The sequence below is a fragment of the Protobothrops mucrosquamatus genome, unplaced genomic scaffold (genome assembly GCF_001527695.2).
Source record: "Protobothrops mucrosquamatus isolate PMUCROS unplaced genomic scaffold, P.Mucros_1.0 scaffold78, whole genome shotgun sequence".
Lineage (NCBI taxonomy): Eukaryota > Metazoa > Chordata > Lepidosauria > Squamata > Viperidae > Protobothrops > Protobothrops mucrosquamatus.
The window spans coordinates 2,729,009-2,745,355 of record NW_015386455.1 but is presented as its reverse complement, the minus strand read 5'-3'; the positions used below and the strand labels follow the sequence as shown (position 1 = coordinate 2,745,355).

At 37.5% G+C, this 16,347-nt stretch overlaps 1 protein-coding gene across 1 annotated transcript; it reads right to left on the bottom strand.

The window, feature by feature from the left end:
* Window positions 1-10,900: 10,900 nt before the first annotated feature.
* On the bottom strand, window positions 10,901-11,866 carry LOC107284272 (leucine-rich repeat-containing protein 15-like). The gene has a single exon (XM_015812301.1). It carries the CDS (start codon window positions 11,864-11,866, stop codon window positions 10,901-10,903), a length of 966 nt encoding a protein of 321 aa, XP_015667787.1.
* Between the last annotated feature and the right edge of the window lie 4,481 nt (window positions 11,867-16,347).

Genomic DNA, 16,347 nt, shown 5'->3' with positions numbered 1-16,347 from the left:
CATCACTTTCCTGGATCTCTTCTCCCAGTCTTCCTTCTTCCCGACACCCATTCGACCACCTGGGCTTGTGGTGACATTCCACGACCACTACCTCATCCGATGAGCTCGAGAATTGAGAACTGTATCAGCTGGGCTCTGCTTGGTGGGAGAGCTCTGCTTGGTGGCAGGTTCTTCCCTTTCTGTTGATATTGGACATTGTTTGCTTAGCCCCCCAGCAAGGGTCTTCCTTCCAGCTTGACTATTACTATTACTGCCTAATGTCAGGGCCCACTTCAAAACCTCATCCCAAGAAAGCAGGACTCTTGGAACAGTTTCTTTCCAAAAGGAACTTTTATTAGGAGAAGCTGATAGCAGGCATGATAGGCAGGATCTGAGGGTTTCCCGCTCAGATCAATAGGTTAAAAGAGTCCCAAGCATAACCCCACCCCAATAGTTCATCTGGTCAGTTTGAATGGGCCAATCCCCAGGTGTTAAGTCCGCTGTGGGAAAGGAGCTGATAACGGGGTCCTTTCCCATGCTTGTGAAGATGTTGGGTCTTTGCACCTTCCCTTCTGCAACGAGAGATAAGCCAGATGACCGGAGGCGCATTCCATTCTCACCCCAAGGTAACATCAAGGGAGAGACAGTTCAAAGAGTAAGTATGTAGGAACAGTAGCAAGGGATACATTGTAGCAAAGCAGAATAACATACCAGAGAGCCTTTCCCCCTCCCGCTCAGGAGAATGGCAGAACCCTCAGAAAGAAATGAATTAGGGAAAAAATGAGATAGACCCCCCCCCAGGAAAAGAATGGGTTCTGACAACCATTTCCCTCAAATCAGAACTGGAAAACCATGGTATCGAATTATCATGTCTTAAAGTACAAAAATAATATTGAAATAAAAATAATACAAAAGTATTTGCAACTAATGCAAAATTAATGCTGTTTCACATTTGAAGGCAACAAGATGCTTCAGAGTCTGCATCAATGTGAATGTAGCATCTGCTTGCAACTCCTTAAATCAAAGGCGTCTCTTCCCAAAACTGCATGCAGATGTATTTATTTTCCAGTTCACATACTTCTTAACCCAGTTTATAGGTTTATCTGGTTAAGTTTAATTCTGATGTACATTTAAACAGACCACTTATGCTGATCCGAGGGGGGGGGGAAAGACCTATAAAAATCTATCTAAAATGGGGTTGAAATGTATCAGCTGCAAAATAACAGAAAGGTAAGTGCCAATTCTGTGAAGTAGGACGAATTCATTGTTTCTATCATTTTGTCTCTGATGATGGAGATTTGAAAAATAGCACTAAGTCTCCTGAAGTGTGGTTATAATTTTATTTTCAATAGAAAAGCAATACATTTGTAGAATTATGAAATGGAAGCAATTAACTGGAACATATACAGTACAGTGTTTTATATTTAGTTAAGCTTGTACCTTCCTAGATATTGTAAAGCTAGTACAGCAAAGTATGTTAAAAAAAAATACTGCCTTCTAGGTTACATCTAAAAAATGAAGCATTTGTTCCAACAGGGTCATACTTGTTCATATTTAGTAAACAGCCCAACAGCCTGGGAAAGACTATTTTCAATAGACTTTTGACATCTAAATTTATTCAAAGATGGGACAGAGCACAAAAATTGGTTGCAACCATGATGTTTATCAGAAAAAGTAAAAATCAATGCTTAGATAATTAAGGACCACCAAAACGACAGCATTAAGGAATTAGAAGTTATTAGTTTTAACACAGTGGGGGCGCAATGGCTCAGTGGTTAAAGGCACTGAGTTTGTCCGATGGAAAGCTGACAGTCTGGATTTGAGACCCGAGCATCCATTACTTGCCCCATCTCCTGCCCACCTAGCAGTTCAAAAGGATACAAATACCTTCAGTGGGAAGGTACAATGTTCCATTTGCCTTTGGCATATAGTCATGCTGGCCATATGACCCTAGAAGTGTCTTTGGACAACACTGGCTCCCTCAGCTAAGAAACGGAGACGAGTACTGCCTCCTTGAGTCGGACACAACTGGACAGGAGAAACTTTTACCTTTTAACACTGAATTCCTGCTGCTTTTAAATTTTTATATAAAACTCCTCTTACGTTTTTTTCCCCCTGAAAATGGAAAAACATGAAGTGGTGATTTCTGGATTTATCCATTTAAAAAAGGCTATATTTGGGAGAAGGGAATTACAGTATGTAATTTTGAAAGGGGAAATGGTATCAAGTAAATCTAATTGGTGTAAAAATTGAAAGTAGCTTATTTAAGCATCTTTTTCTTCACTTTCTATTGTTTTCAACATACTTTCCTTTTCTTTCTTTGTTACTGATTTTTCTTCATTTTCACATCTATCTTTTAACTTTGTTCTTTAATAAAAATATATAAAAATAAAATTGATACACAATTCAAAAGCAACTTGCACAGAATTACAATAATTCTTCTTACCACACCATCAGCAGAAAATGCCATTGAATGATGTGAGCCACAGGCAACTTCAATTACTTTTTTGTTTATCAAGTTGGTGGAGATTTGGCAAGGAATGTAGCTATGGCTGTTCCATTTCCCAGTTGACTGTAAGCATTATGGCCCCAAGCATATACTTCTTCTTCTATAATATAAGAAAATAGCTTTAAAAGGCTGATATTAAAACTGGCTACATTACAATGATTTTCCTTCATTGTGAAATAATTACACAGATCATGAGCAAATGAAAAATGCTAACATTAATTGATATAATAAAGGTTGAAACAAATAAACAGAGTATATGGCAGGCTGAGAAAGGAATGGTGTCTGTAAACTAATCAATATACAACTATTACATTATCCTTGAAGTGGAATTTCTTTTACATGATATACAAAATAATGTGACCATCTGTTTTCTCTTATATTATCTCATTCTTATGAAAAAGATCCAAACATCAAAGCTTTCCCCCACATTGATTTCAAAGGGCTTACCAGCTTCACAGACACCATCAGAATATTCTAGAGCCAAGCTACATCTGACATACCTGAAAGATTCCTTCTTTGGGGCATATACCTCAAAGATGTTCTCTTATTTACTTTAGTTCCTTAAGGTCACCATCATAACTCCAATATAGATATAATGCTTGATGAGAGAAATATAGAAAGATTATATTTTGAGAAACTAGAATTTCACATATACTACCTGTTCTTCACTAGGCCTTAACTACACCCTATTTAGCAATAGTGTCTCATGAAGTCTGACATCTGATCTAATAGTTGTGGTACATATATTAGAAAACGGAATACTTCATGAACTTGCAAGTGACATTGATATTGATCAGGTGCACAAATAACAATGGAAAAGTGAATGATCACTATCACCTATGCACATACTTTTGTGACTTATGCAAATATAGGTAACCATCTTAAATAACTGGCCCTATTCCAAATAAAAAACTATGATAATTAATCAATAGTGACAAATTTTCACAACCATTTTATGTATTGTGGAACTGGGCAGACAGCGTGTAGCATTTGTCCAAGTAGTGAAACAGCATGGGAATGCATTCCCTAAATGGTCTGGTCCAAGCTTGCCCAGGTACAGAACTTAAGAATCCAAATGGATTTACATGAAGAATGGAAGCATTTGATTCATGTTACAGTGCCAATGGTGGGTGTGATATAACAAAGTAGATAGCACTAGCACTTAGACGTATATACTGCTTCACAGTGCTTTACACTCCTCCTAAGCAGTTTACAAAGTCAGCATATTGACCCCAACAATCTGGGTCCTCATTTTACCAACCTCGGAAGGATGGAAGGCTGAGTCAACCTTGAGCAGGTGAGACTCGAACTGCCAAAATGCTGGCAGCCGGCAGTCTAGCTTGTCATTAACTAGATTAATTATCTAGACTGGAGAACAAGTGGTTATTTCACAATCTCTCCTTTATTCAGAGATGTCTCTAAATAAATTTAAGTAACTCAACAGAAATTCCATTTTAAGATTTTTATTTTTTTAGCATAACACAGTGGTCAGAATGCAGAACTGCAGGCTGCCCACAGCCTAGAGTTTAACCCTGACAGGGCTCAAGGTTGACTCAGCCTTCCATCCTTCTGAGGTCGGTAAAATGAGGACCCAGATTGTTAGGGGCAATATGCTGACTCTGCAAACTTCTCAGAGGGGGCTGTAAAGCACTATGAAGCGGTATATAAGTCTAAGTGCTATTACTATAACTGTTAAAATTGAACAGCATCAAGATAATGAAGCACAGCTCAGCAACTACAATGATTTTATAAGCAGAGCCTGTTCATTGATATTGGTAAACCTTAAGAGGAAATCTCCAAATATAGCTCATTTCTAGAATGTTCCAAGGAAATTTGTGCAGTCTTCCAGGCTTACATGATTGTCATTTGTGACCTTCTCAAGTCAATGGGTTAAGTGGGATTCTCTTTAATACCCATAGCATAAAAGTAATAAAATAGAGTGTGACTCACTTAATCATTGCATTGCTTAGCAACAGAAATTATGGTCCCAATTGTAGGTCTAAGTCAAGGACTATTTGTACATCACTTCCATGTACTATTCTAATAACTAAACTTTAAGTACAAATTACCCAATTCCATCTACTATATCAGTTAAAGAAAAGTAATTCCAGCATCTCCCAAAAATTTCTTAGATTTCCTTTCTTAATAATATGATTATTTTCAAACGAAACAATAAAATACTGTTGCCAAGAAATAGATTAATAAAATAACCATAGAAACACATAACATACCAGTAATAGCCAGAATAAAATGAGGTCCACTTCCATAACTGAGGGAAACTAATTTTTTGCCACGTAAAATATTTATTCTTCGAAGTTCGATGCTGCTCGGTACATCACTAATTCCCAAACATCCGTTGCAGTTCGTGCCTAAAGCAAAATGATACTGTCAGTATCAAAATACTTTTATAAACATGTATAATTAAAATATTTAAGAACACCCAAAATGCATTTATAGTGAATTTTGAGTTTACAAATTTGAGGATATATATTTTAGTCACAATGTGATCTTGTTGCAAGAAACCTGGTTTCCAACCTATTTGGCATTAAACTTTGGTCAAGAGATCTGCATAACCACTGTGTACTAGTGAGTAAGGGATACAACTATCTACGGAACAATCTTCTAATGTAGGGGGAAATTAAATTTTTGTCTATACTGATTCTTTTGGAGCCATGTGCATTTGTATGCTGCCATTATTCATGACTCAAACATCCCTAATCATAAAATGTTAGAATACCTTAGTCATGGGATCTGTCTTACTTTTCAGCAACCCTTGGGATCTGTACAGGCAGCTTACGATCCAATAAGTCTTATGACATGTGAATAGCCTACAATATTCTGCAAGAAAGTGTTAGGAACATACCAATATCTAAGGTCTACTTTGGAAATGCAGGTACTTATTCCAGTTTTTCCTGCCAACCAGCTGACCACTTGAGGTAGTGGAGAACAGATGGCCTCTTCCTAGTTGCTAAAAAGAAAACAATTCTCATACAGACCACTGAAAGAGAAAATATATTATTTATTTGTCAAATATATTTGCTACCTATCTTGCCATAGGGCCACTCTAGGCGGCTTACAATAAAAACGAAGGTCAATGAAAAGCATGTGAACATTAGTAAAATAACAGAACAACAAAATAAACAATAAAGAACAATACAATGAGAATCCATCAATATTATAATCAAAAAGATGGACGGGTGGAGAGCTGAGGTGGAGTCTGCCATCAATCCAGCAGCCACCTCCAGCGTGGAATTCCCCCATTTGGTCCCCACGTCTTCAGGCTCTTTTGCGGAAGGATAGGAGGGTGCCCGTATTTCAAGGTAGTGCGTATGCTGCTCAAACTATGACTACAAAAAAAGATAAAGCGTGCTCTATGTGCCATCATTCACGTTTGGCCTGTTTTGAATTTTCTCACCCCACCACTAGGACCCATGTCGAAATTCAGTGTCACATGTAAACATTAGGAACAGCCACACTGCCAGCTCCTCTCAAGGAACGGTTGCAAATTTTGCAACCTTCGAACCTCTGAAGGACTATTATGTTTAGTTTTGAACTTTTTCATTTGTGTCGCTCACAAAAGGACCTATACACGTTAATCAACTTCTGTGGCCATAATTGCCAGAAATTTCTAAAATGTTTCGGGGGCGGGGAGGACGAGGACGACCGTGAGGGAGCCCAGGCAAGCACGACCCCCCCTCCCCCGCTAAATAAGCTCGGTCGCAGAGGAACTAGCTTCTGTTCCCGGGGAGTTCAAACGAGAGAAAGGACGAGGCCGTCGTGCAGTCTCCTCCCTGCGGTCTCTTGCAGGGGCAGCGCCTCGTCCAAACGTACCTCCAGCATCCTAGCCGCTCCAGCAGGGGTACCAACCCAGCAGGTAAGAGAAACAGAGCGGCAATTTCTGTCCAGTCGTCGCGTAAGACGCGACGCTCCCGTGCCTTCTGATTCGCGATGCCCGGAGCGGCGGGTGGGACTTGGGAGTGACCACGGGCGGCTTTCGTGTTTGTTTTGATGAAAGAACGTAGCTATCCGGGAGGAGCGAGAATTGGGGTGGCTTCGGTCTCTTCGCTCTTGGGGTGAAATCTCGTTAAATGGCAGTACTGCAAGGGGAACTTTTTGTGGGTCCCACTGTCACCAGTGATGGTCTTGATTAGCGGGCTTGCATAAAATGATAGCTTTGGATCAAAATACAGGCAAAAATCTTCCCTCCGAAGGGGGTCGAGTGAGGTAATGATAACGTGCTTGGTCAGGGCTAGAGCATGAGGAATATAACCTCGTTATGTAGCCGAAGCCTATCCACTCTCAAATCCAAGGGCCATTGGGGATTACGGACCCGCTGGAAGCGCCGCCATGGCTCTTTCCGCCCGCTGTGACTCCATGGGGCCTGCGCTTCCTTCTGAATAGGACCAAGCCCTCGAGGAAAGGAAGCCCCGTTGTTCCTTTAATTTACCCTCTGTTGAGAAATGTAGGTTTAGTAATTTGGATCCTCTGCTTTATGAACGAAAGAGGTGGTGTTGAACAATGGTTATTACATGAGATGATGAAATACCTTGGACTATAAAATTTTACTTGACAAACGACTTCTATTATAAAGACCACCTATAATATGTGAAAAGAGGTCCCATACCTAGTTATAAAATTATTTTTAACATCTGATTTTAAAGTCCTCAACTTAACACACTATTAAGAGAATATGGATGAAGACCAGGAAAAGATCCTTTCCATGTTGAAAGCAATACATGAAACCATTCTTTCAGCTTGTGACAAAACTAGATGCAACATAAAAGAACAAGATGCCAGCTTAAATATACAAACTCAAATTTTGACTACAACCAAAGAATTAACAACGCAGAAGATAACAGAAGAAGTGGAACAATCAAATACTAAGACAGAAGACTCAATTGACCAATAAATACAGTTAATGGAAAATCCAGAAAAGGGAGTGACAACACTGAAAATGGAAAAGACTTTCTATATAAATCAGAAGAAATTTGAGGAGAAGGAAGAAGAACAGATTGAATGGAAGATAAACATCTCAGGACAATCATGGGGAATTGGAGTAATAGGGAGACGATCTAATGAACACAAATGGGCTAGTAGTCCTTCCAAAAAAATGGCAACTAAATAGTCTCTCTAATTTTAAATAATATATATAATAATAGAGGAGATCTATTTGATGATTTAAAAGCATTGACATGGAAGGCTAGTTGGCAAAGTAAGAAAGCCAGAATAAGGCTGAAGAAAATTGGGGTTTTGATTTATTAGAGGGGTTTTCATGTTATTAATTAGAGGGTTAAAGGGAGAAGTTGAGATAAGGGGAATTTTGGTCATTAAATTTAAAATATTTGGAAATTAGTTGAAAATAAGGATTCCATTTGTTTAATATTTAAAAATTAGATCCAAAAGAAAAAAAATGAATATGCTTGATTTATTGATTAACCCAGACAATATATATAATGGTTTTGATTTATTGAAGGGGATACTGTATTATTAATTAGATGATTTAATATGGTGGGAAATAAATAACTTTTAGAAAATAGAATAAGACTATACTCAAATAGATAAGATGTATATTTTGAATAGTAGATTCTGTTATGAATTGAGATAAGGGAAACTTTGGTTACCTAAAGCCTGGAAATTATAAATATCAAATGTTATATTTCAATATTGATGGGAAACTAAAAATTGGAAAAAAACCAATAACAGGACATTGATTGCCTATAAAGATTGAATGTAAAAGTAATTAAGATATGTATAAGGTAAAAATTTATTGATAAATGTAATAATGATGTTTTTTGTACTTAGTTGATTAACCCAGCCACCACGTTGCTTTTTAAATACCTAAATGTAAAATTAGAAAACTAATAAAATATTATTTTAAAAAAAGAAAGATTGGCATTGTATGCATATTCAGGAAGTCGCTCGCTCTGGCTTCTTTGGCTGCTTCTTTGGATTGTGTCAGAACCCATATTTTAAAGGGCCTTTTCCTTTTCTCTCTCTACCCATGTTGTATTCTCTTCTCTCCCTGGGTTCTGCCATACTCCTGGAGGGGAGGGGGGAAGCACTTGGGGTTTATTGCCTTGTTTCCTCTATTGCTACAATGTAACACTTTGCTATTCCTGCATTTCCTCTTCTGTGAACATCTTTCTTCCCTGCTGTCAGCTAGAAAGGGGGAAGGAGAATGGAATGTACCTCTGGCAACTGTGTTATCTCCGCGTTCGCAAGGGAAGGTGCAAAGAGCCGCCTAAACATCGCTGCGGCCCCGGAGACGGCCTGATGTTATCTCCTTTTTCCCACAACGAACTTAACACCCTGGGATTGGCCTGTTTGAACCAATCGGATGAACTATGGGGTGGGACTATGCTTGGGGATCCTTTTTATCTATTGATCTGGTGGGAAACCCTCAGATCCTGTCTATTATGCCTACTATCAGCTTCTCCTAATAAAAGCTCCTTTTGGAAGAAACCGCTTCCACGAGTTCTACTTTCTTAGGATGAGGTATTGAGTGGGCCCTAACATATTGAGCCGAATTATTTCCTGCCCCTTTACTATCGGTGGCATGTGCTTTCCTTCATAAGAAAATACTGTAATGTAACTTCAGAGGGTTACTGCTGCAAGAGGGTTAGGCATGTCTGGAGTGGAAGGAGCCCCTTCCAGGATTTCTTGTTTTGATGTCCCAGTCTAGCACATTGTTTAGGGCAGGGCCTTCACAATTTATATTGTAGTTCCCTAAAATGATAAATGAATTTGTGTAATCTTCTACATGAATAAAACTGTTTTGTTGAGGTTAGAATTCTGCAAGAAAGGCACCATTTACTAAAACTGTCATCATGGTTCCAGACTTAAGCTGTTTTAACAGCCATCTTTAATTTTTTTCTCAATTTTTAAAAACTAGAATTTAAACAAAATTCTAAACTTCACTCCTATATGTGCTGTACTTTGCTGGTCATTTTTTATTTTTATCCTGCCTTCATTATTTTTATAAATAACTCTAGGTGGCAAACATACATCCTTTCTGATCCTATTATCCTCACAACCACCCTGTAAGATGGGTTGGGCTGAGAGTGAGTGACTGGCTCAAGGTCACCCAGCTGACTTTCATGTCTAAGGCAGGTTTGGAACTGTCAGTCTCTTGGTTTCTAGGCAGCAATTAATTTTTTTTTTTTAAATTATATATAGGTACTTCTAAAAGCTGCAGTCGGAACTTACCAGCTGAGTTTGACTGATAGCTGTTTGGCACTTTTGAACTTCACTCCCTGTGCTGCTTGCACAAGGCTGCTATTGCTTCAGTAAAGTAGGACAAAGTTATCACTTTGTACAAACATAATAAGCAAACAATTTGTTTTTTAAATATGTGTCCCATCTCCTGAAATCATGATCCAGAGTTTGAAAATCTTTGTCTTAGAGCTACCACATCTGGCCTTCAAATGTCTCTAGGTTTAGGATGACCCCTAGAACACAGGAGTTTTCTATACTGACACTTCTTTTTCAGATTTTTACAAAACAGATCTGGTAGCCAATCCAGCTTCCTATCCAAATATTAACCAGGTTAATACCCTCACCAGTTTCCCTTTTTCTGTATTTTTCTATTTGTTGCAATCTTTCTAATAATGATTATAATATGGTGAAGGAAAAAATCAGTTTTTTTTACTAAATCTGTCCTGCCTGCCTACCATCTATCCCTCACCATTAGCCAGAACCACCCCAAAACCTTGAAATGAGTAGTCTATAAAATATTAGTTCCTTTATCACCTAACAATATTGAATTGCTCATGCATACGGATATAAATCTAAAAAGTTCTTTAAAATTGAAAAGTTCTTTGAATATTACTATTTAAATTGGCAACCTCTTTGAATGCCTCAGAGATTCTGTTCCAGAAACTAATGTGAAGTAGAGAGAAACATTTACTTTTTTATTTGGAACGGACAAAAGCTGGCTAATAATGCTGCAATCGTTACATTTCTGTCTCTTATGTTATTATACAAATGGATTGTTGTTTCATGCTTAATTTGATCACATAATGGATCTAGGTTCCTGAAGAATGCACCTGTCTATTCCATCTTCTTAGTAGCTCCATATTAGTCACAGCATTAGTAACAGTAGTTATCCTTGTGGCTGCCAGTGTGGTTGCTGTACTTACATCTGAAGAGGTCAGCTTCACTGTTATGAAGACTGCAATGTGGATGAGAACTGTCACAACTCCTAAGAACACATTTAAAGTCCAAATTATGTTGAAAGTATTTTTTTCAGCCTCAGCTGATGATAGATTGACTCAGTACATTGCGCCCCTGATGAACAGGAAATACTTAAGAGGGAGAGAGGCACATGTACATGGTTCTGAAAATAGTTCTAATATATATAGCTAAATTAAGTACCATTTTCAAGCACAGCGTTTCCTACTACCAAATATTTAATCAGTTTTGAGCATTGTAAGAAACGTCACTATCCTCACTCCAGGGTTTCTCAGCCCTTTTCTTCCTGTTCCTTTCAGCCATTACAATGGCAGCTACAACAGTTACAAATACGGTAAAAGTTATGACAAGAACAGTCACTGTCTCAGCAATACAAAGTTCCGTATCTACAGCTGACAGAGGCAGGTTTCTCAAGAGATGGGGCTCCATGCATGTCATGTTATAGTAATCATCCAAGATCAGCCTCCTGACACTGTGCAGTTTTGCAAAAACTCTCTGAAGATCACAGTCACAGAACCAGGGATTGTCTGAGAGTAAGATGTGAGTTCCAGGGGTTTGCAAAGATAATAATGTTTTGAATTTAATATGCTCAATTTTATTGTGGATCAAGTTAAGTATTGTAAGGTGGCTTAATGGAATAAAGGCTCCAGGAGAAATAGTTTTTATCATATTACCCTCCAAGTTCAGGATCTCTAAGTGTTGCAGCATAGAAAATAATCTAGTATGTAGGGCATGAAGGCAATTGTTCTGAAGATAAAGTTGCCTCAAGCAAGTAAGACTGCGGAAAGTCCCCATTTCTATGGAGGAAATGTTATTATTTTGCAAATTCAGCTTCTGAAGGTTTTCAAAGTACTGAAAACTTTTGTACTGTAGCTCCTGCAGTTTATTGTAAGCCAAAATAAGTTCATAGAGAGAAATAAGACCCACTGAAAAACTGTTGCCAAGAAACGAGATATCATTTCTACCAATATCAAGCTTGTGGAGTCTGCCCAATGAAATGAATGTTCTTTCTCCAACTTTGTGGATGGAGTTGCTGCTCAAAAGGAGAACCTGCAACTTCCACAGGAAACTTAGAGATTTCCAAGGAATAGAATACAAGTTGTTGTGAGAAAGGTCCAAGTGTTCTGCATCAGGGGGAAATGTTAGATTTGACACCAAAGCATGGACTCCTGAACAGTTCACAAACATTGTCCCCTCTTTGCAAAAACAGATTTTCTTGCAGGCTTGGTAGATTCTAGAATCACCGTGTGAAGAAGCAAACCAAAGCCAGACTAAGTAATGGAAATACATGTTCTGCCTTATTCTGTGCTTTTGATGATTCCTGTTGGATAATACAAATAAAATATATATTTTAGAAAAAATTGCATCATGCATAATTAAATTTTAATTACAGGTAGTCCTCGACTTATGACCACAATTGAGCTCAACATTTATGTTAAGTGAGAAATTTGTTAAGTGAGTTTTGCCCCATTTTATGACTTTTTGCCACATTTGTTAAGTGAATCACTGCAGTTGTAAAGTTAGAAACATGGTTGTTAAGTGAATCCAGCTTCCCATTGATTTTGCTTATCAAAGGGTCGCAAAAGGGGATCACATGACCCCTAGACACTGCAACCATCATGAATATGAACCAATTGCCAAGCAGTTGAATTTTGATCATGTGACCACGGGGATGCTACAACAGTCATTAAGTGTGAAAAATGGTCATACATTACTTTTTTCAATGCTGTTGCAACTTTGAATGGTCACTAAATGACCTGTTGTAAGTTGAGGACTACCTGTATTATCATGAGATTAAGCTGTTATTTCATTGACGTGTCTCCTCTATACTTAATAAATTGCCAGGCTGTCAAGTCCTCAGCATTTTCCACAGATTTTGACTTACAGTTTAGTTAGGCTATTAGCTGTATGCCTGTTAAGGTTCTTCAGCACATAACATGGCAGATTCAAATAAGAATCTATTATTTAAAAGTGAATACACCACTAAAATGATTGATTGTCCAAGGGAGCAGTTGTTTTGAGTTCCATTGCTCCCAATGGGACTAACAATCAAAATATCATCTGATAGAACATTCCAAATAGGTCTGTTTGTTCTGCACTTATGATAAAGCAAATTTGGTTTCATCTACATCTCTACATTTTAATGCAAATATTGGTAACTTGATAGGTTTGGGATACATCTTTTAAAAAGCACAGTGGATTATTAGTGTAACTACTTTTTCTGTATTTTTAATAAGGGAATAGGCTACCTATAAGAAATAAAATAACAAATCAAGGAAGGGAGGTCTAACCTTATATTTCCTTTAATTAAAAACTGATCATTTAAGAGACAAGTAGTAAAAATTAACTTTATTCAGTTAATGTTTAGTGGATATTCATTTTGAATGTTTCATCATAGGCACTATGACAATTTAAATTAAGATTTTCATTTCAGAATTCTTATTTTGTAGGACATTTCTAATTTAAAATTTTTTTATACTGTTTCAATCAATAGACTCCCAAGGTGGTTCAAAAGTTTAACATAGCTTAAAAAGTTTAAAATATTTAGACATACAGTATACCATTTACCAATTGGCAACCATGAAAAGCTTATTTAATCCCTTAGAGAAGATGCTTATAAATAAGATACCACAATACCAACAAAGAAGAAAAATAATAGCTCTCAAAAGAAACCAGCATGGCTGCATAAAGAACTCTCTGATAAATTGAAAGACAAAAAGGATAAGTATAAAAAGTGGAAAGAGGGGCACATAACTAAGTCAGAATATCAGCAAATAGCCTGAGCCTGCAAAGATGGAGTGAGGAAAGCTAAGGTTCAAAATGAACTAAGGCTTGCAACAAAAGTCAAAAATAATTTAAAAAGCTTCTTTCAACATGTAAAAAACAAGAAAAAAGTTAAGGAAATGATTGGTCCATTAGTGGGTGAAAGTGGCAAGAAGGTGACAAGCAACAGGGAGAAAGCAGAACTATTTAACTCATTTTTTGCATCTGTCTTTACACAAAGGGAAAAAACAGACCAACCTACCAAAAATAGTGCCATAAAAAACAGAATATAAACGCAAGTTAAGATAGGCAAGAAAACGGTAAGTGAGCACCAGTCCAGCCTAGACGAGTTCAAATCACCAGGACCAGATGGACTACACCCCAAGGTTCTGAAGGAACTGGCAGATGTAATCTCAGAACCACTGAACTATATCTTTCAAAGATCCTGGAGCATTGGGGAGCTATCAGAGGACTGGAAAAGAACTGAATTTGTTCCCATCTTCAAAAAAGGAAAAAAAATGGATCCAGGAAACTACAGACCTATTAGCCTGACCTCAATACCTTGGAAGATTTTAGAAAAGATAATCAAGCAACAAATCAGCGAACACCTAGAGGCATGTTGGATGAGGGAACTCATCAAATTTGCAGACGACACCAAGCTGGCAGGTATAGCCAACACTCCAGAAGATAGGCTTAAGATACAGAAGGATCTTGACAGATTTGAACATTGAGTGCTATCTAACAAAATGAAAATCAATGGTGAAAAAAGTAAAGTTCTACATTTAGGCAAGAAAAACCTAAATGCACAGGTATAGTATAGGAGGTGGTACCTTGCTCAATAGTAGCAACTGTGAGAGGGATCTTGGAGTCCTAGTGGACAATCACTTAAATATGAGCCAGCAGTGTGCTGCAGCTGCCAAAAAAGCCAACACAGTGCATTAACAGAGGGATAGAATCAAGATCACGTGAAGTGTTAATACTTTACAATGCCTTGGTAAGGCCACACTTGGAATACTGTATTCAGTTTTCATCACTACGATGTAAAAAAGATGTTGAGACTCTAGACAAAGTACAGATAAGAGCAACAAAGATGATCAGGGGACTGGAGGCTAAGACATATAAGGAATGGTTGCTGGAATTGGGTATGTCTAGTTTAATGAAGAGAAGGACGAAGGGTGACATGATAGCAGTGTTCCAATATCTCAGGGGTTGCGACAAAGAAGAGGGAGTCAAGCTATTCTCCAAAGCACCTGAAGGCAGGACAAGAAGCAACGGATGGAAACTAACCAAAGAGAGAAGCAACCTAGAACTAAGGAGAAACCTCCTGACCGTTAGAATGCTCCAACACTGAAAGTTTTTAAGAAGAGACTGGACAGCCATTTGTCTGAAATGGTATAGGGTTTCCTGCCTGAGCAGGGGGTTGGACTAGATGACCTCTAAGGTCCCTTCCAACTTTATTATTATTAGGTAATTAGGTAAGATACTGCTCTACTGAGTGGGGGAGAGCTAGAGTAGTCTATGATGAAGTAAGGAACAGCTTCATCTTAAACAAGGTAGACCTTGAGATAATTTGACCGGATGAAGAGTGTGGGTTTTCTTTTCCTGATGCGCACCGAAATCTTTTCTTTAAAAGATTTTGTTAAAAGATCATGAGCTTGAAAGGGCATCATTTCAAACCCAAGATATTTATATTCTTTATCTTCAATTGATAAAAATGCCACACATTGCAAAATAGGAGTGGGCAACCCAGTTTTCAAATGTTTGCTTTGTAATGTAGCATCCAGAACACAAATAATTATTGTAAACATGCCTTATCATTGTGAGATGGAAATCATGAAAACCAGCATGAACTATAGAAGAGGCTTCTGAGGACCTTATTCTCATTTTACATAAACATGGCTATGACAAAGATCCACAATATATTAATTGTGTATGATCTCCCAGAGTGATGAAATGTAGTAAATTATTTGAGGAGTGTTGTTAATGCATGAAATGTGAGAGTAAGCTATCACAGCACCTGTGTATGAATGGAGAAACCTAAATAGTCCCAATTTTTTTAAAGTAAAATTACCCATATAAAGCTGGAAAAAAATATTAATGGTTTTCAAACACTGTAGACAACACAGATTGTACTAACAAAAATGTCCGCCAACTCCTCACTCGGGAACAGCACAAATGAAAATATGTTTTTTTGTTATTTTGCATTGGAGTGCCTTTTCAGCAACTTTCACTATTTGTCATATCCAACAGTATTCAAAACAGTCTTACCTTTGTTGCAGCCTGAGACACCCATAAAGTGCATGTTTCAAATGTCTTTCAAAGTATAGCGGCTGGTGGAAAAAGTATAGAGATGAAAGGATTGGCTGTCATTGTGCTAAGACAGACTAGTTGAAGTGTGTGTGTCTGCAGAAGCATCAGGTTAAAAAGAAGTGTTAATAATTTAAGGATGCAAATGAACATTTATGCCCACCACCTGCTTCTTTTAGTAAATACTGATACTCAAATCATCTTATAAGAATGTGGAAATATAAAAACACATTTTCATTGTAATATATTGTACTCCCTCCTAGTAAATTATAATATACTGAAAGTTGATATGGGTGCATATTTTAGATAGCTACCCATATATGCTTTGGCAAGATATCTCAACAGACATGTAAAGCAAGTAATGGAATAGTAAAAACATTGATTTCTGCTAAGGTGTTTTTTTTGGGCGATAATATTGTATGTTAGGATGCTTCTCCTTAAAACATTACTTTACTAGAATGTATATTTGTATTTTCCAAACCACATCAACCCATGACATTAAAATAAACAGAAGACCTTGTATGTATTCTTGACTTTATTGACTGTATTCTTGAATATACATTGAATATACATTCAAGAATAACATTCTTCAGTCCTTA

Coding starts and splice junctions, on each gene's coding strand:
- LOC107284272 (XM_015812301.1), bottom strand. CDS start 11,866: ATGTTTGTGAACTGTTCAGGAGTCCATGCTTTGGTGTCAAATCTAACA.